A 24,052-nucleotide genomic window follows, 5' to 3' on the forward strand; every position below is an offset into this window, starting at 1 on the left:
AGATTTCATGATATAAGGTAGGTACCTACATTAAAAAAATCATATTCAAAATGGTAGTAATAATTAACCAACCTACAAAATTATATTTTAGGGTTCCGTACCCAAAGGGTAAAACGGAACCCTATTATTTAGCCTCCGCTGCCTGTCTGTCCGGTACAGTAAAAGTATCATTTGACAATTTTAACAGAGTATTTCACAGAGTAAACAAATATTAAAAATAAAAAAAAAATCTTGAAAATAGATGGGGGTCACCATAGAAGAAACCGCTATCTTTTTTCGCGTTGTCCGTTTTACCTTTGAACCGTAGTAGGTAGACATTTTAAATTTTCATAATACATCTACTATTATGACTGCTGTGATAACAGATTTTGAAGGTGGAAGAACCCTTTGTGGTTCGACTCTGGCGGCACCACCGCCACACCTATTTCTACCTAATAACAACAGTGTTAGGCGCTGCTGCGTTTTGTTTTGAAGGGTGTGGTAAAGGAGACAGACTTTTCCGAGGCGTTCCAGCTTAGTCCTCAGGGGTAGCAGCGCAGCTGTGGCCGACCTCAGGTAGGAATATCTAATCCTATGTGGGGTTGATTACAGATGTCCATGGGCGGAAGTAGTCCCACTTACCATCAGGTGGACTGCATGCTCGTCTGCTACTCTTATAATATAAAAAAAAAGTGTGTGTGTGTCAGCTACGACGCACGATTGGAGTTTACTCCTTACGAATGATATGAACGCATCTGCTAAAATGATAAGAGAAACAAACATATATCTGTAATTATTCGGATTATTTATATTACTTCAATAATGCGTATTACATAAAGTATATTACAAAATAATATAAAATAGCGCCATCTAGTGGCAAGTTTTATAAATTGTAAGTTTGCAAGTTTATCAATCTATGTATTTTGGTTCCAAATATTATAATGGTAACTTAATATAATTGTTTATATTAAAGTAAATTTTAATATAATATAATTATTTATATTTAAAACAATGTTAAACGTTTTATAACTTAAAACTTAATAATTATAATTTCTTTGCCATCTATAAAATATCCTTGTTGCAATTTACGGATGAAATTTATATGAGACTCAATAAACATGTTATTATATATAATTTGGATTGTTTCTGAATGTTTTATAATTCTAGAATTCATTTAAAACGTATTGCTAATTTTATATAACTTATTTTGAACATAATTCATTAGCAATAATTCTGTAATAAATATTAAATAATACTGTTTTGATTTTGCCCGTTTATCGTTGATAGATGGTGCTGATCAATAATGCATCCATTTTTATAAGTTAAATTAATATATCAGTAACTTACAAAAGCCTCTTTATGTTAAAAACTTATTTTGCTAATATTATATCTTATTCAATTGCTTACTGATTTTATATGTTACTCTTCTTTAAAAACGTTCATAAAAGATTGTTAATCATATTATGGCGCCAATGTTCATATTTTTCACAGTGTTTATAAATGATCAAACCTATAACTTAATTTATGCAAAAATGTAAACAAATTAGTTAATGACGTTTTAATGTTTTATATATTGCTAATTATTTTTATTGTAATAATTACTTTCATTTGGGATCTGAACTTACTGTATTTTAAATTAATAAAAGCACTTTTGATTCATATTTTGGTTACCGTTACGCCTCAACTTTTCGTGTTACACTTGATTTTACTCCTCATAAAATTTCCGTACCGGGCCTTATAACTCAAATCGTTTCTTAAGGAGTAAACTCCAAAAAACAAAATACGGAACCCCCTTTGTGCAAGTTTAACTCACACTTGGCCAATTATTATTGTTATTGTAATATCTGTGGGGGATTGGTGCTAATTTTTGCTATTAACCATCGACCTCTACAGGTTATTAAAGTTATTAACAAGTTAATAACTTGTAATATCTAAGTATTGGCCTTTTATTAACGAAAATAACTGACTAATGATTGCCTTAGTTTTCTAGGTAATGCAAGGCGATTATTAGTGTAATAGAAATTAGAGTAACTGAGTAATTTGATATTGAATGACGACCCGCGTGGCGGAGCGGCCACCATACCGGTCTGACGCGCAAGGGGTCCTGGGTTCGATCCTCGGCCAGACAGATATCTAAATGATGAATTTAGATATCTGTTTCTGGGTCTGGGTGTTTGTGTATTTGTCTATCAGTGTGTCCATATTGTGTATTAGTGTCCCACTGCTGGGAACGGGTCTCCTCTCATAATGCCAGGCCTATTCCCAGGTCATTAGGCCATAGTCCACCGCGCTGGCCAAGTGCGTATTGGTAGACTTCACATACCTTTGAGATTCTTTTTTTTTTATAAATCTCTCAGGTATGCAGGTTTCGTCACGTAGTTTTCCTTCACCCTTTAGCAAGTGATAATTAATTTCTAATACGCAAATAACTATGAAAAATCAGAGGTGCGTGCTTGGGATTCGAACCTCGGACCCCTCGATCGAAAGGCCGAGTTTCTTACCCACTAGGCTATCACTGCTTACTTCCCTGTTTTTTAAAATTTAAAAAATAGCAAACGCGCATGCAGTTTACCTGATGGTAAGTGATTATTGTCGCCCATGGACATCTGTAACTAACTCCCCATAGAAAAGAGCTTTTACCTGAAGCCGATCCTAGTTTCATTGGCACTCCCGAGGACTATGGTCGCCTTTGTTTTTATAATATAGGAGTAGCAGAGGAGCATGCAGTCCACCTGATGGTAAGTGGCTACTGCCGCCCATGGACCTCTGTAATCAACCCCAGATAGAATTAGATATTCCTACCACAGGTGCGCCGCTACCCCTGAGGACTAAGCTGGGACGCCTCGGAAAAGTATCTCTCCTTTACCACACCCTTCAAAACAAAACGCAGCAGCGCTTAACACTGCTGTTATTAGGCAGAAATAGGTGTGGCGGTGGTGCCGCCGGACTCGAACCACAAAGCGTTCTACCACCTTTAAACGCCTGACATCTAAATCTGTCTTTATGGCAAACAAAGCAGCCTATTTCAAATCTTTTATCAATTTTGACGTGTGTGGTGTCGCGTCGATGTAGGCACACATTGCCCAACCAAGGCTTAAGAGGCTCAAATTGACGGATTGAAGTATCCTATCCGAGTTGTTTACTCAAAAACTTAGATCGGAAAAAAGCGGGTCAATAAAACAACGGAAGGCTCTTTGTCGGCGCGTTGGGGTCATAAAAATGACCATTAGGTGTTCTATTAACGCCTATTTCGACATAATTAGGATCAATTCACTACTACGAAGAGTTATATAATTGTTTATATTTTATATGAGGTAAATTTTAATGCCTTTTAATGGAGTACGGTCGGAGTAGGGCCTATGATGTGGGATATTGAATTCATTAGTTTTAATTGATGAGCCTGTTCTAAATTATTTTATATGAGTACCTACTGCTACTTTTGGATACTAATAGATTTTTATATGATAGTGTTTTGGAATTAGGTATTTTTAAGTAGGTATCAAAAGACTGTCCTACAACAATAATATTACAATGGATGAAAAATTATAATTACAAAGAATAAATTTTTATGTGGCCGCGAGTCAATATAAGAGAGGAGTAAGAGGTGTTCTACTGTTCCATAGTGATGCTCTACGAATATGTTAGAATCTATCAATAAGGTATTTTGTATACTCATTATGTACCTCACTTGACTTCATACTGAGAATTGACTTCATATTATTTTCGTATAGGGCATACATTACGAAAAATAGGTACCTACATAAAAAATGCTAATTACAACTACCTAATCAAAGTCTTTAACCAAAAATAATATCTTCATATAATACTACTTAATTCATTGAATATGTAAAAATCTAGAGTTAGAGTTTATGAGGTAGAGTTTGAAAGTTAAATAGGCGATAAGTTTCAAAATCGGTAGGTATTCGTACCTAAATCTGTATTATATATATTTAAGATCATTAATCATTACTGATCAAATACGAAATAAGCTCAATTTTTGATACATTTAGATTTAAATCTGAGCTGGACAAATTATAAATGTATCTAGTGGATAGGTAGGTAATTAGACTAGATCCTTGTCCTAGATTTTTTGTTTGACTGTGGAGACACCATTAAATGTTACGTTACATATAAATATTACTACTATTATTGTTATAATTAAAACGCGTCTTAGCGTTTAATAAGGTCTAAGTACCTACTTATCGTGGAGTCTAATATATTTTTTTTATAATATGGGAGTAGCAGACGAGCATACAGTCCACCTGACGGTAAGTGGCTATTGCCGCCCATGGACATCTGTAATCAACCCCAGATAGGATTGGATATCCCTACCTGAAGTCGGCCACAGATGCGCTGCTACCCCTGACGACTAAAGTTCATACCGGAACACAGCAGTGCTTAACACTGCTGTTAGGAGGTAGAAATAATTTCAAATATCTGAATTTTCAGGTACAGAAAAATTGTTAGTGTAGTAACCTTTAAGCTTAAGTTAAGTAAATTTAGTTAAAATCACGTTCACCGGCCACCATAACTTTAAAAATCCCGACCTTATCCTGTAGTAGTAATAACAAACATCAATGTAGGTACCAGGGCCACATCAAATGTAAAGATAATTTATTACGCGCTCTGTCCTGCCTATCGTGGAGTCTAATTTCCAATATCTGACTTTTCAGGCACCGAAAATAATTGATGTAACCTTTAAACTTAAGTTAAGTTAAATTAGTTAAAATCACGTTCACCAGGCCACCATAACTTCAAAAATCCCGACCTTATCCTGTAGTCGTAATAACAAACATCAATGTAGGTACCAGGGCCACATCAAATGTTAAGATAATTTATTACGCGCTCTGTCCTGCCTATCGTGGAGTCTAATTTCCAATATCTGACTTTTCAGGCATCGAAAATAATTAATGTAACCTTTAAACTTAAGTTAAGTTAAATTAGTTAAAATCACGTTCACCAGGCCACCATAACTTCAAAAATCCCGACCTTATCCTGTAGTAGTAATAACAAACATCAATGTAGGTACCAGGGCCACATCAAATGTAAAGATAATTTATTACGCGCTCTGTCCTGTTTTACCCGTACAATTAATTTCAAACGGAATATCATAATCATAACCTCGGATAGGTTTACTTTGAAGTGAACTTGTTTGTTATCTGCTCCTGATGGACAGATAGCTTTAGCGAACTGGGTGTTTATAGTTTAGGTGTCGGTTGCAACACTCGCATCCTCGCAGGTAGGTATTTAGAAATCTAATGTATCAAAAATCAATTTACTTTTCAGTTCATTTCAATACGATCGTCCAACTATAGTTGGTCTTATGACCGTACATTTCATATTATACTTTTATTATATGATATTTTTGTGTTTTCTGGTATACAATGAGTGTTAAATTAAAAAGTTTTTTAAGAATAAGAATAACCTTGTTCATAAAAAATCACTTACAAAACTTTGTAATACAAAAACTTAATTAAAACTAAGTACAAGTAAGTAAACTGTTGCAACTAGTGCCTACTCTAGGTTAGACCTGATGAAGTAAGTTGTATAAATATGGGTGATATTAGTTGATGTTTATGTACAAATATTTTGTTTCAGAATTTGTATGCACCTATACCTAAATAAAGAAACACGTGGCGCATTCGTGAAAATCAAGGATCTGCAACGCCAGGAGTCCGGGTTCAATCTCGGTTCACACAGACATCTAAATGATGAATGTAGATACTTAGGTAACCGTCTTAATGTGTGCCCTTGGCATCCACAACACAAGAAAGGAGTAGGAGTTTAGAACTAATAGGCCAGGGCGTAGTATTAATTATGTTACTAGCACCTGAACTATAATAGTTCAAAACACTAATAAAGGTGACGTTCCACAGATATTGGCTGCATAACTTTTACGAGCTCTGAAACCGTGATGGTTTAATCTCTTTGAAACGTTTAAACATCCTTTCAGAGCAGTAAACTAAATACTAGATACTGATATTGTAAACTTCAACTTTGTCGTTGTTTATAGGTCATGATGAGTATGATAGAATGGTAGGTATTTGGGTTTCATGTCCCTGTAGTTCCGGGACTAGAATAGGGCTACGGTATCCCCTGCCTGTCGTAGGAGGCGACTAAAAGGGGGCTTCTGGGGTTGCGGGCGGCAAGAGTGGGAGCTCGAACCGTCCAGCAAGCGACCCCGGGAAGGACGGCGGTATGTGTGGTCGCATACCGTCGTAAACACTACATGGTGTGGGAGGAGCGAAAACTGCACCCCCAAGGTAGAGCCCGTTGGGCATCGCGCTCGGAGGACTCCGGTTGTGTTCCATCGGAGATCCCGGAGTTCTCCACCAAGCGCCGAGGACGGCCACCGGGGGGGTTTTAATGCGGTAAAAATCCCACATAACCCAGCGTCGCTCCCACGTCGTCGGGTTTTGAAGGTTTCCCCCTCGTAAACAAAAAAAAAAGGTATTTGGGTTTCTATATTTATGCTTTGAAGACATGGAGTTACTTTGGGAACAACAGTAAAATTAGGTCTTATTTTTGGTGAAGAAGCAATACAGACACACACGATAAAGTAGCAGTGTCAAATATATTGTGTGGGATATTTATCCAATAAAACCCCCTCGGGAACTGTACTTTGCGCTACATAGAGGATTTTCGGACACGACAGATTGCGGCTAGCTATACATTCGTCCATTTCGGAGTAAGTAATTGGCTGTTCAAGCTCCTTTTCTTGTCGTTCGAATCTACCCTCGAAACATAAGAATAACTACGCTAGAAATAGGTGTGGTGGTTTTACCTCCCTGATCGAAAAATACTAGTCCTACCATCTTTGATGCCTCCGGAGTCGAACCACAAACATTCTACCACCTTCAACTACAAGTGACATGATTCCTCTAATGTAAGTTACTACTTAACATCAGATCACATGTTAAATAGATCCGAATAATTTTATTATCGGCTTATTAACCAACCAAGTTAAAACGACACTTACTTAAACTTAATCATAAGCAAATAAGAGTTATATTGTACTTGATAGCAGTATTTTAAAGTTGTGGAACAAATCTGTCTCTTGATGGACACGTGTCCTACCGGACAAAAGGATTGTGGCTCATTAGTAGGGTTACCATCGTCCTGTGAGAGCTGGGACATTTGAGGCTTTCGCGCAGTTATTAGTTAATGCCCCTTTCAAATCAGTATAGTATTTTCTAGTGTCATGCCTATAAACAGATTTTAAACTGGATTTTTAGATTTTTTTATCTATTACAGGGGTTGTTTTGTTATCATACAGTGAAAATATCGGTACTTTTGAAACTACAGACAGATACTACAAGTTTATTTATACGTAGATAAAAATAATAGTAGGCATTGGATGGAAGATTGCTAGAACAAAAAAAATCGTGTTTAATTTTGTTAACTGTACCCTTACCATGAGTTTTTACGTTTTGACAACTATGACTGTTTTGGTATTTGTTTACGTATTTGCCCATACACATTCCAATCAGCGCCCCTAGCGGATTGTATCAGAACTATAGTGTCAGTTACGTTACATTAAATGTCTAAATTGACAAAATGGTGCTTTATGTTTTGTCTCTCTTTTTTGCGAACATGTGAGGCAGACTAAAAGACTTGAGCACTTACTTATTGTTACGTTTACTCAGTCTACTAAAGCAAACGGAATAAAATAATGGATTGAGTAAACGTAACGTAAAATTGTGGGATGTTTTGAAAACTCATGGTAAGGGTACTGTATCGACTTTGAAGGTGGTAGAAAGGGTCTCTACTCCAAAGCCTCTACCTATTTCCTATGTTCCTACAGAACTGTTAAGCGCTGCTGTATTCTGGTTTGTGGGGGTGTGATAAGGTATAGGTATTTGCACGGCGCATTAGAACTCAGTTGTCGAGGACAACATCAATTGTGGCCGAACGTATACAGGACTTTAATTATCTCTGGGGAGGAATTAAAGTCCTGTATAAGTCTCAGGTCTTTAATTCAATTACATGTGTCCTTGAACGGCATTGATTACCTTCAGAAGGCGGATTGCACATTCATATTCTACTTCTATATTATAAAAAATGTTTGCTTTTCAATTTCTCCTCTTCCTCTTTTTTGTGGCTCTTTCAGCTGCGTCCCTGCTTAATCTTGGCAATCCTACTCATAAGTGTTTATCTTACGAATCAATTGATACGCAGACTTATCGCGCCGAAAGCTAATACGACAAGGTACTTGGAAGATTAAATACATGTCGAGCTTGAATATGGGAACTCAGAGTTATAATTATTATAGAGTCCGTGTATACCGCCAACACGTCGTTACGAATCGTATGGAATTGTGCTTCAGCTGTTTATAAAGCTTAGTTGTGAAAAGGAATGTAATGTTCGTTTTCACAGAACATTATTAGTTAAAAAATAAAATGAAATTAGCTAACCCACTAAACCCGCACTTCAATTATCATAATTATGTTACGAACTTTTTTCCTGTCACGCGGGTACATGTCTGCGTGTTTGTCTTATTCGTTAATTAACTTGATGCAGTTTCTTCGTAAATCACGTACATTCGGTATAAATGACAGAAAAAGTATTTTTGAAACGATAGGATGCAAGTGGCATGCATGCGGATCGATTCTTCACATAGACACAAACCTGCGTGACATGAAACAGGCCCCTACATCCCGTACCGTGCATAGCGATGATGTTTTTTATTTGTTTATTTATTAAATAATATTCACTAACATTGCAGGAAAGCCTGATTCGTTAATAAATGTAGTCAATTTGTTACTATTCATATAATATTATGAATTACTTATATCATTCATTATTATTATTTAAAAGTTGCATTGTTTAACATTTGTCCAATATTGAGGTATTATTGGTATCAATAAGTGAAATCAAATTATTAGTAAAATTATTATATGTATAATGACATACTAGTCACAGTCCAAATAAACTGATCTAACCTGTGTCCACTGTTCATACTTTAGTTCACTCGCTCTATACTTCGTAGTCCCAAACATACGAACAAACGAGACAGGACAACAATGAGCGGTGCGTTTGATTGGATTGAGGGATTGTGCTCGTTAGCTTAGCGACTGTCGGCGTTCGGTTTGTAATGGATATTGTTAGTTCATACCAGTGTTATACGGTATTAATGAACCGAGTAAAATTTAATGTGATCGAATTCTTAGGGAATTGTTTGGTTAAGAGTTGTTGGTTAGCATTATACAGACCAATATCCTAAAAAAATCAAATAAAAACAGTATTGGGATTGATGTTATCGTTACCTATTAGGTACTAAGTATCACCACGTCATTATTGGTTGTTTCGAAGGTGGTAGAACCCGCTTTGGTTCAACTTCGGCGGCATCACCGCCACATCTATTTTTGCCTAATAACAGCAATGGAAAACGCTTCTATATTCCGCTTTAAAGGGCATAGCAGCGCTTAACACTATTGTTAAGGCAGAAATAAGTCAGTCGATCGTATCCTTGTATCCTTGTATGAAGTGAAACCGTGAAGTTTTGCCACCTTAAAATTTAACTAAGACCTAAGTACTTAATATCTAGTGTACTTAATATCTAGTGTACTTACTTACTAGGAGGTACTTACTAGGTAGTAAATATAACACGACAAACAACATTCTCAACAAACCAACATCAATAACTGAACCTAGCAATTATTCCGTACGAAATGCCAGTCCTCGAACTATCCGTCACTCGCAGCGCTAATCGCCCAATAAACGCCCATTAACAACTAAATTGTGCTCTAATATACCCACACGCCTAAAATATGACAAAACCACTTCATTACATCCTATTGTTGCGATTTCACTCCACTTCCAACGGCTATTGTGGACTAAATACCGTAGATGTGATGTGCTTTGTATGTAGTCGAATACTCGGTTTTTGGTGCGATTTTTTTCGATGATGTTCTAAGGGTTGGTGCACACGAACAGAGGAAATATTTTGTTAAATATGTATTTGAGACGGCTATTTGGATGCAGTTACTTATATTTAAGTTTTAAGTATTGATTACCTAATATTGGCTAAGGGAAGCTTTGAGACAATTACAACGAAAGAAATAAGTAAGTACGTACTTATGTACCGTCAATATTAGCATATATTTTATTTAAATGTAAGAAGCAATGGATTCTAAGTACAAACTACCTATTCATTTTTACAGGCACGGAAATATGTAACCTATTTGTTAGGCTTGTTGAAACTTATCGTGCAATGTTTGTTGCTTAAATCTGAAAATTATTCTTCAATATGACATAACAAGTAATACATTTTTTTTATTAAAAAATTGCAAAGATTTTATTGCATTAAAGTGGCCTGTCTTCACGGTTATTAATTACAGTACTAATTTAATTTTATAAACGTCTGTATAGGTAGGTCCTTGATTATTAACTTATTGTAATACTAGCTGATCCGGCAAACGTTGTGTTGCCATATAAATAAAAAATGTTAAGGGTGAACAACCCTTATCACTTAGGGGTATGAAAAATAAGTAGTAGCCGATTCTCAGACCTACTAAATATACATATAAAATTTGATGAAAATCGGTAAAGCCGTTTCGGAGGAGTACGGTAACTAACATTGTGACACGAGAATTTATATACAAGATAGTTAAGTAGGGTCATGTGTTTGTGTTTAATTACAAAAAAAAAATCTTAAATATAATAGTAGGTATTCCAGTTTAATTACATGTTTGAGGAAATCAATAGTACATTTAAACCTAATTCATGAAATAAACATTCCTTATGAAAAGTTATATTAATTTTAAGTTTATCTAAGTGTGTCCATGCCTTACACCGAAGCAGTTGCAGCCTGTGTGTTTTCTCTGATAATAGGAAGAGAATGTGCGAACTAATTTATCATTCGGACGAATTCTCTTGTTAATTCGTCACAGCGAGGCTTTCGGGTCAGTCCGGGGGATGCTAATGTGAGAAAAAACTTTATTATGATGCCCATTGGGGTTTTATAATGGATGGTTTTGCGAAGAGCTTAAAGCTGCAATGTGATAGTGATGGGAGTTTAGTTGTTTAGTATGCTACTGTATAATTAAATTTATGTTATGTATTGTATGTATTTGTGATGGTGGTAGAACCCTCTGTGGGTCGACTTCGGTGGCACTAACGCCACACCTATTTCTGCTTAATAATAGCAGTGTGAAGCGCTGCTGTGTTCTGGTTTGAAAAGTGTGTTAAGGGAGACATACTTTTCCGAGGCTTTCCAGCTTTATTCTCAGGAGAAGCGGTACATCTGCCGGGCTGGAATTAGAGCCCTACCTACTGTTGACCATATTATACCGTACTTCTGAGGATTAAATTGGTATGACTCGTAAATGTGTCTTTCGTACCAAAAAACAACAACTTGACATTGCTATTATAAATTTTGCCCCGGAGTAGATCCCAAAATCCTTATTTTTACATACATATTAAAGTTATTTAAAAATAAATATTCAAGAAAAATGTTGGTACCAAAACTAGGTTTGTTATTGCGAGCTTTTTATTTGAGGTAATTGTCTCACTTTACTTTTAATTAATTACACTCTACTTCGTTCCCTATTAAAACACTTATTTTTAATGCAATCATACATTTGTATGTAGAGGGTTCGTTTTAAAGGTGCATAGACATAATAGTCATCACAACGGAACTTTCAAAAGAAACTTACAACTGTCGTCGCCGTAGGCGGCGCGTGCCGTTCGTTAATTATTAAGCTTAATTAATAATTAAAATGACGTTTCCATTAGAATCACCGCTGTTCTTGTATTTAATGACATGGCCGCTTCCTCACTATATACTTAAGTGGTGGGATAGGAATGGTATTCGAAGAACATTTCATGTAATTGTTTTTATTAAATTTAGATGAAATAAGACATACGAAGCAAAAATGTATTAAAAAAGAAGAAATAACTGACTAGAAAAAATGCAAATAAATAAATCAAGTAGGTAAGTAAAAAATAATACATTTAACTAAAAGTACCTAAGCTTAGAAAATTTATTGAATCTTCACGTAAGGTTAGGTCTTCTAAAAACGTTTTTTCAGGCTCCAAATTCATGAAATTGTTTATTTACTAGACCTTTTTGTATACTACAAAATATACCATTTCTAGTGTCTATGATTGAACTTAAGTACTTATTGACTAATATTAAAATCTCACTATAAGCCGGATCCTATAGTATCCTAGTACCTACTAGAAGTCTGTGTATGCGCGTTTGGAATACTAAACGCTCAAAACTTAGCCTCAATTGACATACAGGCTGTTATTATTTTTTTACAAACCGTTTCGTTTAGAAACAATTAAACTCGATTCCTTATAAAGCAACGAACACTATTTACCATAAAGCGTGATATAATTATAGAAACTATAATAAACACAGATTATAAAGACTATTTAAATAAATAATTGCCGCTAACACCCACACAAAATACACGCCCTGTATCAAAAACAAATGTGCAGTAATAACATCCTATGTTGAGGTGTAATTATTACGAATTTCGAATTGCTTTCGAAATCACCAACTGTTTTATAGCGCGACCAATATAACTTGATCCCTGTCTTGGATTACTAAAGTTAGTCATGAAAAGCTTACAATGAATGCTCTACGATAGGGTTGGAGATTCGTCTTGAAATACCGAGTATTTTAATCGATTCAATTGAAGTCTGAAGAATCGATTTTCAATTTATTTTATTGCTACTCTAAAACTATGTCTCACACAAATAGATCGACGAAGTGATAAATTTAAATAAGATGATTTCGAAAAATAAAAGAAGCTTATATACTATTTTTGTCATTTTAAAAAAATATTTTATTTGAATAGAAAAAAACGAATATTGAGTATTTCGTTTTTAATAATTTTTCAGTAAAAAGTTTCTTTTAAATATTGATTTGAAGTACTTATCGATTAAAAAAATGATGTCTGTATATTATTCGATCTCAAGTCGACAACCTATTCTACTGCGTAATTCTAAAAATGAAAACATTAAATTCGAATATTAACTTTATGTTTACGCAAATAGAATTGAAAATCCTTAAATATAGGAAGGAAGTTTGCTTTTAGTCCCGAAGGGTTCGAAGCCAAGGGCCGTAGTAAATTTGGTTAACACAAAGCGACCTTCCGTTACCCTACTATCACTCCCGCCAAAATTGTGGTATTAAATTTCGAACAAAGAACCCGAGAATTTATTTTTTAATTTCCCACCCGCGAAATCAATATGTATTGATTGCCAGTTCTAATTACTTACATGAATTAACAATTTACGGCTGTCATTATTGGTTTTCTTTGTCGTAAATGTATGTTTTATTAGGCGAGTGAGTTGTTTAATTTTTTGCGGTTTTTTTATTTGAAGATATGTATATTTGCGGTTTTTTTATTATAAGAAAATATACAATTTTCAGCGTCGCAGACGGGCAAAATGTGGAATGAACTTCTTCCTGATTCCTGAGCGCTATGAAATGGGGCTCTTCAAGAGGGGTGCAAAAAGAGCTCACCTACGAAGTCGGCGATGCATTGGCGACTTCTCTGGTGTTGCAAATGTCCATAGGCGACGGTGACTGCTTTCCACCAGGTAGCCCGTCTGCCTTATCGTTAGCTATAAATAAAACATAGATTAGTAAAGATTACTCACTCCTAACAAGAAAATGTACCCAGTTTTGAGAATTGAAATAGTTGCGTAAAAAAGTTTTGCTATGTCTCCGTGCTAAAATGTCCCTAAAATATTTGAAATAATTATTTATTTATTACGTAAATTACGTTATTATTACGTAAATTAGTTATTTATTCGTAAATTTTCTCTAAAAATTGGTTTATTTGTCAAGAATTCAAAAAAAGAACTTACTAATAAGCCGTTTGTTGCTTCTTTCAATTTCAAGGCGGCGAAGTATCATTACTAATCTATGAAATAAAAGAAAAAAAACAAATTTTTGTAAAACGCTTTTTCGTCCGTGAATACACAAGTTAATTATTCCTCTATATGCCATTGAAAATAATTACAATTGTGTTGATAAAGAATCATTTTTTCTCAGAGTGGAGGTTGTGATTTCACGGTTGCATATGTGAATTGTATAAAGAATGTGTATCACTGTAGGCAGATTATCTCTTTAAGATAAAAAAGTTGGAACATTGTGTATGAAATACAATATGTCTATGCTATAGCAGGCACCTACATAGCAATTTAGAACATTACTGAAATATTGTTCCTCTGGAAAAATCTGAAACATTAAATCAGGAACCAGAAAACAATACCTACTTTACACCATAAATTATATCACAAAAATAAATGTAAATAAAAATAAATGTAAATTCATGCTACATTTTTGGGTAATTTTAAAATGTTTTTTTTTACAGTTAATTTCTTAAGATAGATTCTTATATTTCAAAATTACCTGTATAATGCGGTATTTATACTTTTAAGGATTTACACATACTGTAAGTAAGTAGGTATGTATGTACCTATGTGGAAAAATAAGTAAGATTGAATTTCCTTGAATCTATCAAGTAAATTATTATAATATACACCAAATTTTGTCACTTTTGTAGGTAGATAATTCTTAGTGAAACTTTAAAAGATATTCGCTGCTGGTAAGACAACTCTCAAACACTTAGTTACATGATTTTCTTCGTCTATTTTAGAACGTTTACGCTTTTAACTAATTAAACTGCGAATGACTTAATTACACATTTTGCTCGAGAATTTTGTGCGTACAAAGCAGGCCGAGGACCATTAGATTCATAATGAAATCGTTACAATTAGACACACTTTGGATTGGAATTAGGGGCGCGGAAAAATTGTTTCTTTTTAGGGTTATGTCGTACAAAGGTAAAAACGGGACGTCATTAAGTCTCCGGTAATTGTTTGGCCGTTTGGGCTTCTTTTGGACACTAAAATATGAACAGTTGAAAATTCTCAGTGTTTTTAAGTACTACTTAAGTTCTTTTGCAACGATTACAAATAGTTACTTATAGTTCGTGTAAAACTGCTAGTCCTCTATGAGTATAGAAATGAATAGCGTCGCCATAGTAAATTGTATCGCTACACCTGCTTGCAACAACTTCAAAGTGGACTAGCAGTTTGGCGCAGACTATACTAAAATGAAAAAAAGTAAAAATAAAGATTAGGCTTGTGTGGGGAGCCATTAAAGAAACCATTATTTTTTGGCGTTTTTCGGTTTATCTATTTATCTGCACCTAATGCATAGATATTTTAAATGTTCACAATACATCTAAATAGATAGATATATTTATAGCATTATTTATATTAAGATATCACAGCATTAACAAATAAGTATTGAAAAAAATATTTTTTTAGGTACGGAATCCCCATAAATAAGGTCGACTTGCACTTAGTTAATATTTTAATAAACAGCAAAGCACTTCCCGTTAGCTGAATGGCCAGGAAATGGAGAGATATAAGGATCTCGATACAAAATCGCAATTAACATAAAAGATAAGAAGTTATAACGTTGGTGGTAGTAACGACTTAGAGGGTAGGTAGTAAGGTGTTGTAGATACAAAGAGAAAGTAACGGAATAGACTCCGTATATGTAGGTAAAGCAGTGATAGCCCAATGGTTAAAAAAATACGTGTGGCACTCGGAGACTGCCGCGGTAAAGCTATTACATAGCATTTTTTATGCTATGAAAACGCTCAGAAGGAATTCCAGAAATACAATACATTCTTCCATAATCATCAACATTTACATTAATACATCTTTATCCACTATTTTATCATATCTCCATTATATAAGACATTGCAAATATCAGCCATAAAATATACTTCACGTAATTTTAAGATTTCCGCACGGATTATAAAAAAATGTGTATTACTGCCATCTGTGTTCAAGTTGACGAAGCAAGGTTATCAAATAAAATAATAAGGAATGTAAAATAATACTTTATTCAATTATATCCATATTTTTCTATTGACAGTCAACAACTCGGTTGCCTGGAGACTTGATATCCAACAGTCCTCCACCGCTATTTTCACTTACACCACCAGGGGCGCCGGCAGCATTTGGTCAAGGTGACGGCGCACCTGTATGCCATTTTCAGTTCTGACTTCATAATGGAGTCTACCTAATCTTCGGATGACGACTCCGAACTCCCATTTAACTCCTGGGTTGGTGTAACTGCGGACTTGTACCTTATCACCTTGTCCGAACTCCTTCGTTGGCGGTGCATTGTAATGTAATCTGGATAGTGGGGCGGATTTCTTAAATAAGGCATGCATATAGGTTCTTACCTCTCTGCCGAACAATCACTGATAAGGTGATAACCCTTTTGTATTAGGTGTACGTCTCAAGCGTGCCTTGACAGTTAACAATTTATCAAATAAACTTCCGCTCTTGCCCATATAAAAGAACATTCAGGTATTAGCCGATTATTTTCTTTTTGTACATTCAAAAATTTAAATTTTAGCTTTGTATATATTTCTTCAAATTCGTACCTGTATTTTATTTCCTCTTCTAAATATTCTTCTTCTGTAAGCCATTCAATTTTTTCTTGAATCGCGTAGAATTTGTTCAAATTTTCTTGTAAAGAATTCAGTCGTATATTTATTTCTTCATTGTCAATTTTTTCTATTCCCGAAATGTAATTTTCGGTTCGTTTCATTAACCCACGTAATGTGGCTCGTATTTTCTTATTGTTTTTTAGTTCATTCGACATCCCGTCGCCAATATCAAATAAAATAATAAGGAATGTAAAATAATACTTTATTCAACTATATCCATATTTTTCTATTGACAGTCAACAACTCGGTTGCCTGGAGACTTGATATCCAACAAAGGTGTTACTTATTTTCATTACGGAATTTCTCGATTCGGTCGCCGCGCTCAAAGCCCGCGATAAAAGCTATGCAATAGCTTAAAAACTCGACCTCTCAAACGAGGGGTACGAGGGTCAAATCCTAGGCACGCACCTCTGATTTTTCAAAGTTATGTGCGTATTAGAAATTAATTATCACTTGCTTAAAACGGTGAAGGAAAACATCATGATTCATCATCATCATTGTGCACGACAGATTAATATATGAATTATAAATAATAAAATAAAATATTTAAAAATACTTAAATATAAATGAGTTATAATATGAGCCTGTATTAATAATCTGTGGAACATAATAAAGATGCAAACGAGGACGGCGGCAAAGAAACCGTATCGACTCTGTGGTAATTCGCGCCGCTGCGGATTCCCGCGCTTTTTTAATTGCGCACTTCGGATGATCGGACGATTCGACTGGAAGACACCATTGCTGCTTTTTTATATATACGCTTGCTCTGCCGCCGCCCGCGCCGCTTTTAAACCATAATATCGTCTTTTATTAATATACCAGCAGCCTATACGTAACATTTTGGTCCTTCGAGCCGGATAATTCGTATCGTTTATGCATAAACAGATGGTGAAAAGTTGGGATCTAATTTGAAGAAGTTCGTTTGAAATACCAACAGTGATCGTTTATCGTTTATTTTAAACACTATTGTTATGTGCATGCAGTGTATAGCTGTGTTTAGTGTTACCGTTTAAATTGTTTGTTCGTGGTAATTTCGTATGTTTAAAAGCTAAGTGCGTTTGTAATTAATAGAAATATAGACATAAGTGACTGGTGTTCGTTTGTTCGTTGTCAATAAAAGGACATTTATTATTATGTGGTGAGCGAAGTGTATTATAGTTATTAAAAGTGAGTTCGTATATTAAAAGTAACGTGTATTAAAAGTGACGTGTATGTTAAGTTCGTGTATTAAAAGTGAGTTCGTGTATTACGCGTTAAATTATTGTTTATGTGTAATTGTGAACGTGAATTTAATATATCGGGTGTGATTGTGGTGTTAATATAATTGTGTTGTATTCATGTGTGTGTGTGTTGCGTATCAATTAGTTGTTTATTCGAGTATAGTGTAGTGAAGTGTCGAGTTAATAATATTAACAAAATGCCAATAACGAGGTCAATATCCTCTAAGCGTAGAGGTATAAAGATCGAGCCAGCTCCACCTGAATCGATCCCGGTCACTGAACCACAATCAGCACGAGAAGTAGACGCGCCAATAGGGATACCAAGTACTCCAATGACACAAACGCAAGGTAAAAAGAGTATCGAGTCGTTGCAAAGCCGATCGAACGAGTCAGCATGCTCTAAGAAGAGCATTCAGCGCGCTGAAGCGTTAGAACGACTCGCCAAGGCAAAGCTAGAAGAAGCGCGCGCGGTCACTGCACTTGCTGAAGCTGAAGTAGCCAGGATCGAGGCACAGTCTACCGTAATTGATGATCATGAAAGTGGTCCCGATGCAGACAAAGATAAGTCTTTTCTTATTAAGAGTTGGCTAGAAACGCAACCAAAGATAGGCGAACCCGTGGATCAAGATATTTATACTACCCATCAGAAAAATGATACTGAGTTACACCCGGCGGAGTTCACCGACCGACGTATACCATCTCAAGAGCCGCAAATGATAGATGTGGCAGCGCTCGCCGCGGCTTTAAATGAGGTCGCGCGAGCTACATCATCGCACCCACTATCAAAATATGTTCAAGACTTACCATCCTTTAGTGGTGCTAGCAATGAATGGCTAGCATTTAGAGCTGCATACCGTGATACCAATGGTCACTTCACTAAGACTGAGAACTTGATACGACTAAGAAGATGTTTACGGGGTGTGGCCAGAGAAGCAGCGATATCGCTATTTATTGCGGAGACTGAACCGGACGAAGTGATGCGCCTACTAGAATTAAGATTTGGGCGCCCGGACGCGTTAGTCATAGCAGAGATGGAGAAGATTAAAACTATTCCTCGACTAACAGATAACCCTCGAGACATATGTGTCTTCGCCAGTCGCATTAATAACATCGTAGCCGTCGTACAAGCTTTGAAGAAAACTTATTACTTGTATAACCCAGAAGCGATTAGAGCAGTCGTAGATAAATTAACGCCCGCTATAAAATATCGATGGTACGACTATGCTTCGACAAGACCAGAAGATGAACCTGATCTTATCAAAATCTCAGATTTTCTGTCTAGAGAAGCTGAACTTTGTAGTCGATATGCACCAGCAGAGAATGTCAGAGACCGTTCACCTTCAATTCAGAAGAAACCACACAGGTCTTACACTACCACGTCATCAGAACCGATAGTACGCTCGACCTCCCGAAAGCCACTGAGCGCACCAGATTGCCCCATTTGCGAGAAGGATCATAAGATTCGTGACTGCAAGACCTTCAAAGATTTAAAAGTTAGTGACAGATGGGAACGAGCGAAAGAATTCAACATTTGCTTTCGATGCTTGAATAAAAGAAATTTTCGGCACCGATGCAGCTACAAGGCATGTGGGGTTGAAGATTGTAAAGGATCGCATCATCCCCTTCTACATAGCACTAAACCGGCGGAGTATAACAAAGAGAGTGGTTCCGATTTAGCCGTGGTAACATCAACTCGGCCTAAGACTTTAGAAACAACATTTTTGAAAATAGTGCCTGTAACCATAAAGGGCCCCAAAGGTACTTTAGACACATTTGCCCTTCTAGATGAGGGATCTACAGTTACCTTGATAGAGGAAAGTATAGCTCAGGATGTTGGTGCAATTGGGCCAACAGAGCCGTTCGACATTGAGGGTGTGGCTGGAGCTCGAGTGAGCGCAAACACTTCAAGACGGGTGTCGTTGCTCATCACCAGAAAGCACGCTCACAAGGAACATGAGCTTACAGCGCGCACTATCGACAACCTACATCTGTCACCTCAAGCTATAGACGGAGATAATTTGGACAAGTTCGAATATTTGAAAGAAATTTCCGGTGACCTCATATATAATCGTGGAACACCTACACTTCTGATCGGCCAGGATAACTGGCATCTCATAGTATCGCGGTCAGTTAAGTGTGGAACACGAGGTCAGCCAGTCGCATCATTCACTGAGCTCGGCTGGGTGCTTCATGGCCCCAGTGGAGATAAAACGCATCGAGTTCATTTCGTGTCGAAAATTACAGTCCACAATGAAGAAGAAGAGGAAAGAATAGAAGATCTTATGAAGAACTTTTTTGACCTCGATGCAATCGGAATCGAACCTAAGCACCCTAAGAATGACCCGAACGAACGCGCCATAAGTATACTCGAGAAGCGAAGTCGTCGGTTGCCCAACGGACAATTTGAGACTGGTTTGCTGTGGCGTAATGACGACGTGGTGCTCCCCAATAATAAGGACTCCGCGATAAGACGCCTCGAAGGCATAGAGAGAAAGCTGGACAAAGACGCCAATCTCAAGCGGCAGTACAACGAGCAGATGGCACATCTTCTTGATAGCGGGTATGCTGAGTTAGCGACTTCTTCACCACGCCCTGGCCGCATTTGGTACTTACCACATTTTCCGGTGATAAACCCTTCGAAGCCCAAGCCAAGAATCGTATTGGATGCTGCAGCCAGAAGTCATGGAATTTGTTTGAATGATACCTTGCTAAGCGGTCCTGACCTTTTGATGTCGCTGCCCGGAGTACTGATGCGTTTCCGGCAAAGACAAGTAGCAGTAACAGCAGACATAAAAGATATGTTCCTGCGTATAACCATGCGAGAAGAAGATAGAGATGCGTTGCGTTTCCTGTGGAGAGAAGACAGACGAGAAGGACCACCTACAGAATATCGTATGCGCAGCGTTATATTTGGCGCAGCTTCCTCTCCGTGCACTGCGATTTACATCAAAAATAGAAACGCAAAAGAACACCAACAGCAGTTTCCTGAAGCTGTGGATGCCATCATCAATAACCACTACATGGATGACTATCTACAATCATTTGATTCCGTTGAACAAGCTATTCGTGTTGCGTCAGACGTGGATTATGTTCATCAACGTGCAAAATTCTTCCTGCAAAAATGGGCATCGAATCGACCTGAAGTGCTCGCCAAATTGACATCGGAGCTTAATAGGCGAAGCGAGGAGGTAAAGCTGCAGGATAACCCGACAACAGAGAAAACCTTGGGACTTGCATGGAAACCTGTTGAGGACCATCTGACGTTTAATTTAAACCTTAAGAAAGTTAAACTCGAAATATGTAACGGAACGAAGCGACCAACAAAAAGAGAAGCACTCCGGACCATAATGTCGCTTTTTGATCCTCTGGGCCTTGTCACTCCAGTCACCGTTCCAGCGAAGCGCTTATTACAAGACACTTGGCGTTTAGGTGTCAATTGGGATGAGGACCTTCCTGATGATCTACATGCGGCGTGGCTTGAGTGGTTGCGCCATATGAAACAACTGAGCCATTTGGCCATCGAGCGCTGCTACTCACACTTTACCGATGCAGCGCACGTCGAGATGCACATCTTCGTAGACGCAAGTGAAAGTGCTTGCGTCGCCGCAGTCTACTGGCGAGCTATTACTGTGGATGACACCGTCCATATGTCATTAGTCATGGCCAAGGGGAAGGTGGCTCCATTGAAGGTAACATCAGTACCACGTCTGGAGCTGCAAGCAGCCGTATTAGGCTGCCGCCTAGCACGCACAGTTGAAACCGAGCACGACATAAAACCAGCACGCCGAATATTTTGGACAGATTCTCGCACAGTGTTGTCGTGGCTCAGAGCGGGACCGCGTACTTATAAACCCTTTGTTGCTCATCGTGTAGCGGAAATTGAAGATGATACCAAAGTCAGCGAGTGGCGTTGGGTGCCTACTGCACTCAATGTTGCAGACGATGCCACCCGCGGAACACCAAGCGAATTTGATCACAATCATAGATGGTTTCGTGGGCCGCATTTCTTATATAATTCAGAAGAATCTTGGCCCCAAGAGCCAGAATCTGTCGTGACACCAATTACTGGGGAAGAACGTGTGGCAACAACAACACATGGAACTCAGCGCCTCGTCGACGCATTGCCTCTGGTCTCGAAATTTTCATCCTGGTTGCGTCTCGTCAGAACAACCGGCAGAGTTCTTCAATTTATCGAGCTTTGTCGCCCCCAGCGTCTGGTTGCTCCTGTAGGCGCTATAAAAAGAACACGTCGATCAGATGTTGAAGGCCTGTGGAAGAAGACGACATCACGACGACCACTTCAACAACCGCGAACTACAGCTACGACACCTGCTAAGCCATGCTACGTGCCTCTCGAAGCCTTTTACCTTAAAGCGGCAGAGAAGATTTGGTGGAAAGCTGCTCAAGAAGAGAACTTCTATAATGATATTTGCCGCCTTCGAAAAAACTTGCCAATCGCTAAAGATAGCAAATTACGAGCGTTAAGCATCTATTTAGACGAAGAAGGCGTTATGAGACTAAGATCGCGTATCGACTTGGCCATAAATATTTCACCGGAACAGCGCAATCCACCGGTCCTCGATGGTAGAAGTTCATACACCCGATTGTATATCGCATGGATTCATAAACTTAATCACCACGCTGGGGCAGAGACGGTAGTAAACGAAATTCGTTCACGTTTATGGGTGTTGCGTTTAAGACCAACAGTTCGAAGCATAATAAAAAGTTGCATAAAATGCCGACTTCTGCGAGCAAAACCTAGTTCACCGCTAACAGGAGACCATCCAAAGACCCGACTCGCCCATCATGAGCGACCGTTTAGTTTTGTGGGTCTCGATTTCTTTGGTCCCTGCGGCGTTACAATAGGACGACGACATGAAAAGCGATACGTCGCTCTTTTCACTTGTTTGACAACTCGGGCTGTGCATATAGAAGTGGCAGGATCCCTGACGTCAGATAGCGCTATCATGGCTCTGAGAAGGATGATGGCGCGGCGTGGATGTCCGACGGAAATCCATAGCGACAATGGAACTAATCTGAGAGGAGCTGATGCCGAGCTGAGGAAGGCTGCCTATACGGCGACAAAAGATGAGGCCACATCTCGTTCAATAACCTGGCGATTTATCCCACCCGGAGCTCCATTTATGGGCGGAGCGTGGGAGAGATTGGTACAATCGATTAAACGAGCACTAGCTGCAACATTAAATGAGCGCTACCCAACGGAAGAAGTGTTGCTGACTTTGCTTTTGGAAGCGGAATACACGGTCAACAACAGACCTTTAACACCAGTGTCAACCTCTGCAGATGACCCTGAATCGCTAACTCCTCTGCACTTTATACTGGGAGGTCCAGCTCGAGTGCCACAGCCTGGAAGCTTCAGCGACGCTGATCTAAACGCTCGACAAAGGTGGCGGCATACTCAACGTCTAGCCGACATTTTTTGGGCTCGTTGGGTGCGTGAATATGTGCCGTTGCTTCAAAACCGGCGGGAGCCTCGAAGCCAAGGGCCATTTCCACAAATTGGAGACGTAGTATTGCTGGTGGACGAGAATTTGCCTCGGAATACCTGGCCCCGGGGAAAAATAACAAACTTATACCCTGGAAAGGATGGAGTTATTAGGGTCGTCGAGGTGAAGACAAAGTCGGGGCTACTAAAGAGAGCCACAAAGAAGATTATCGTGCTCACAAATGAGGTGCATGAAATGCACGGCGGGAGAATGTGCACGACAGATTAATATATGAATTATAAATAATAAAATAAAATATTTAAAAATACTTAAATATAAATGAGTTATAATATGAGCCTGTATTAATAATCTGTGGAACATAATAAAGATGCAAACGAGGACGGCGGCAAAGAAACCGTATCGACTCTGTGGTAATTCGCGCCGCTGCGGATTCCCGCGCTTTTTTAATTGCGCACTTCGGATGATCGGACGATTCGACTGGAAGACACCATTGCTGCTTTTTTATATATACGCTTGCTCTGCCGCCGCCCGCGCCGCTTTTAAACCATAATATCGTCTTTTATTAATATACCAGCAGCCTATACGTAACAATCATCATCATTATTTGGAAGGTGGTAGAACCCTTTGTGGTTCGACTCCGGCGGCGCCACCCACACCTATTTCTGCCTAATAACAGCAGTGTCTGGCGCTGCTGTGTCCCGTTTTGAAGGGTGTGGTAAGGGAGACAGACTTTTCCGAGGCATTCCAGCTTAGTCCTCAGGGGTAGCGGCGCATCTGTGGCCGACCTCAGGTAGGAATATCTAATCCTATCTGGGGTTGATTACAGATGTCCACGGGCGGCAGTAGCCACTTACCATCAGGTGGACTGCATGCTCGTCTGCTACTC

The 24,052-nt window shown here is 38.0% G+C and overlaps 1 protein-coding gene across 1 annotated transcript; it reads left to right on the forward strand.

Annotated features, from left to right (window-relative positions):
• Window positions 1–17,895: 17,895 nt before the first annotated feature.
• On the forward strand, window positions 17,896–23,433 carry LOC140744529 (uncharacterized). The gene has a single exon (XM_073076162.1). It carries the CDS (start codon window positions 17,896–17,898, stop codon window positions 23,431–23,433), a length of 5,538 nt encoding a protein of 1,845 aa, XP_072932263.1.
• Window positions 23,434–24,052: the final 619 nt, after the last annotated feature.

This window comes from Epargyreus clarus, unplaced genomic scaffold (genome assembly GCF_041222505.1).
Source record: "Epargyreus clarus isolate Ecla_fem2 unplaced genomic scaffold, WU_Ecla_fem_2.2 ptg000002l, whole genome shotgun sequence".
Lineage (NCBI taxonomy): Eukaryota > Metazoa > Arthropoda > Insecta > Lepidoptera > Hesperiidae > Epargyreus > Epargyreus clarus.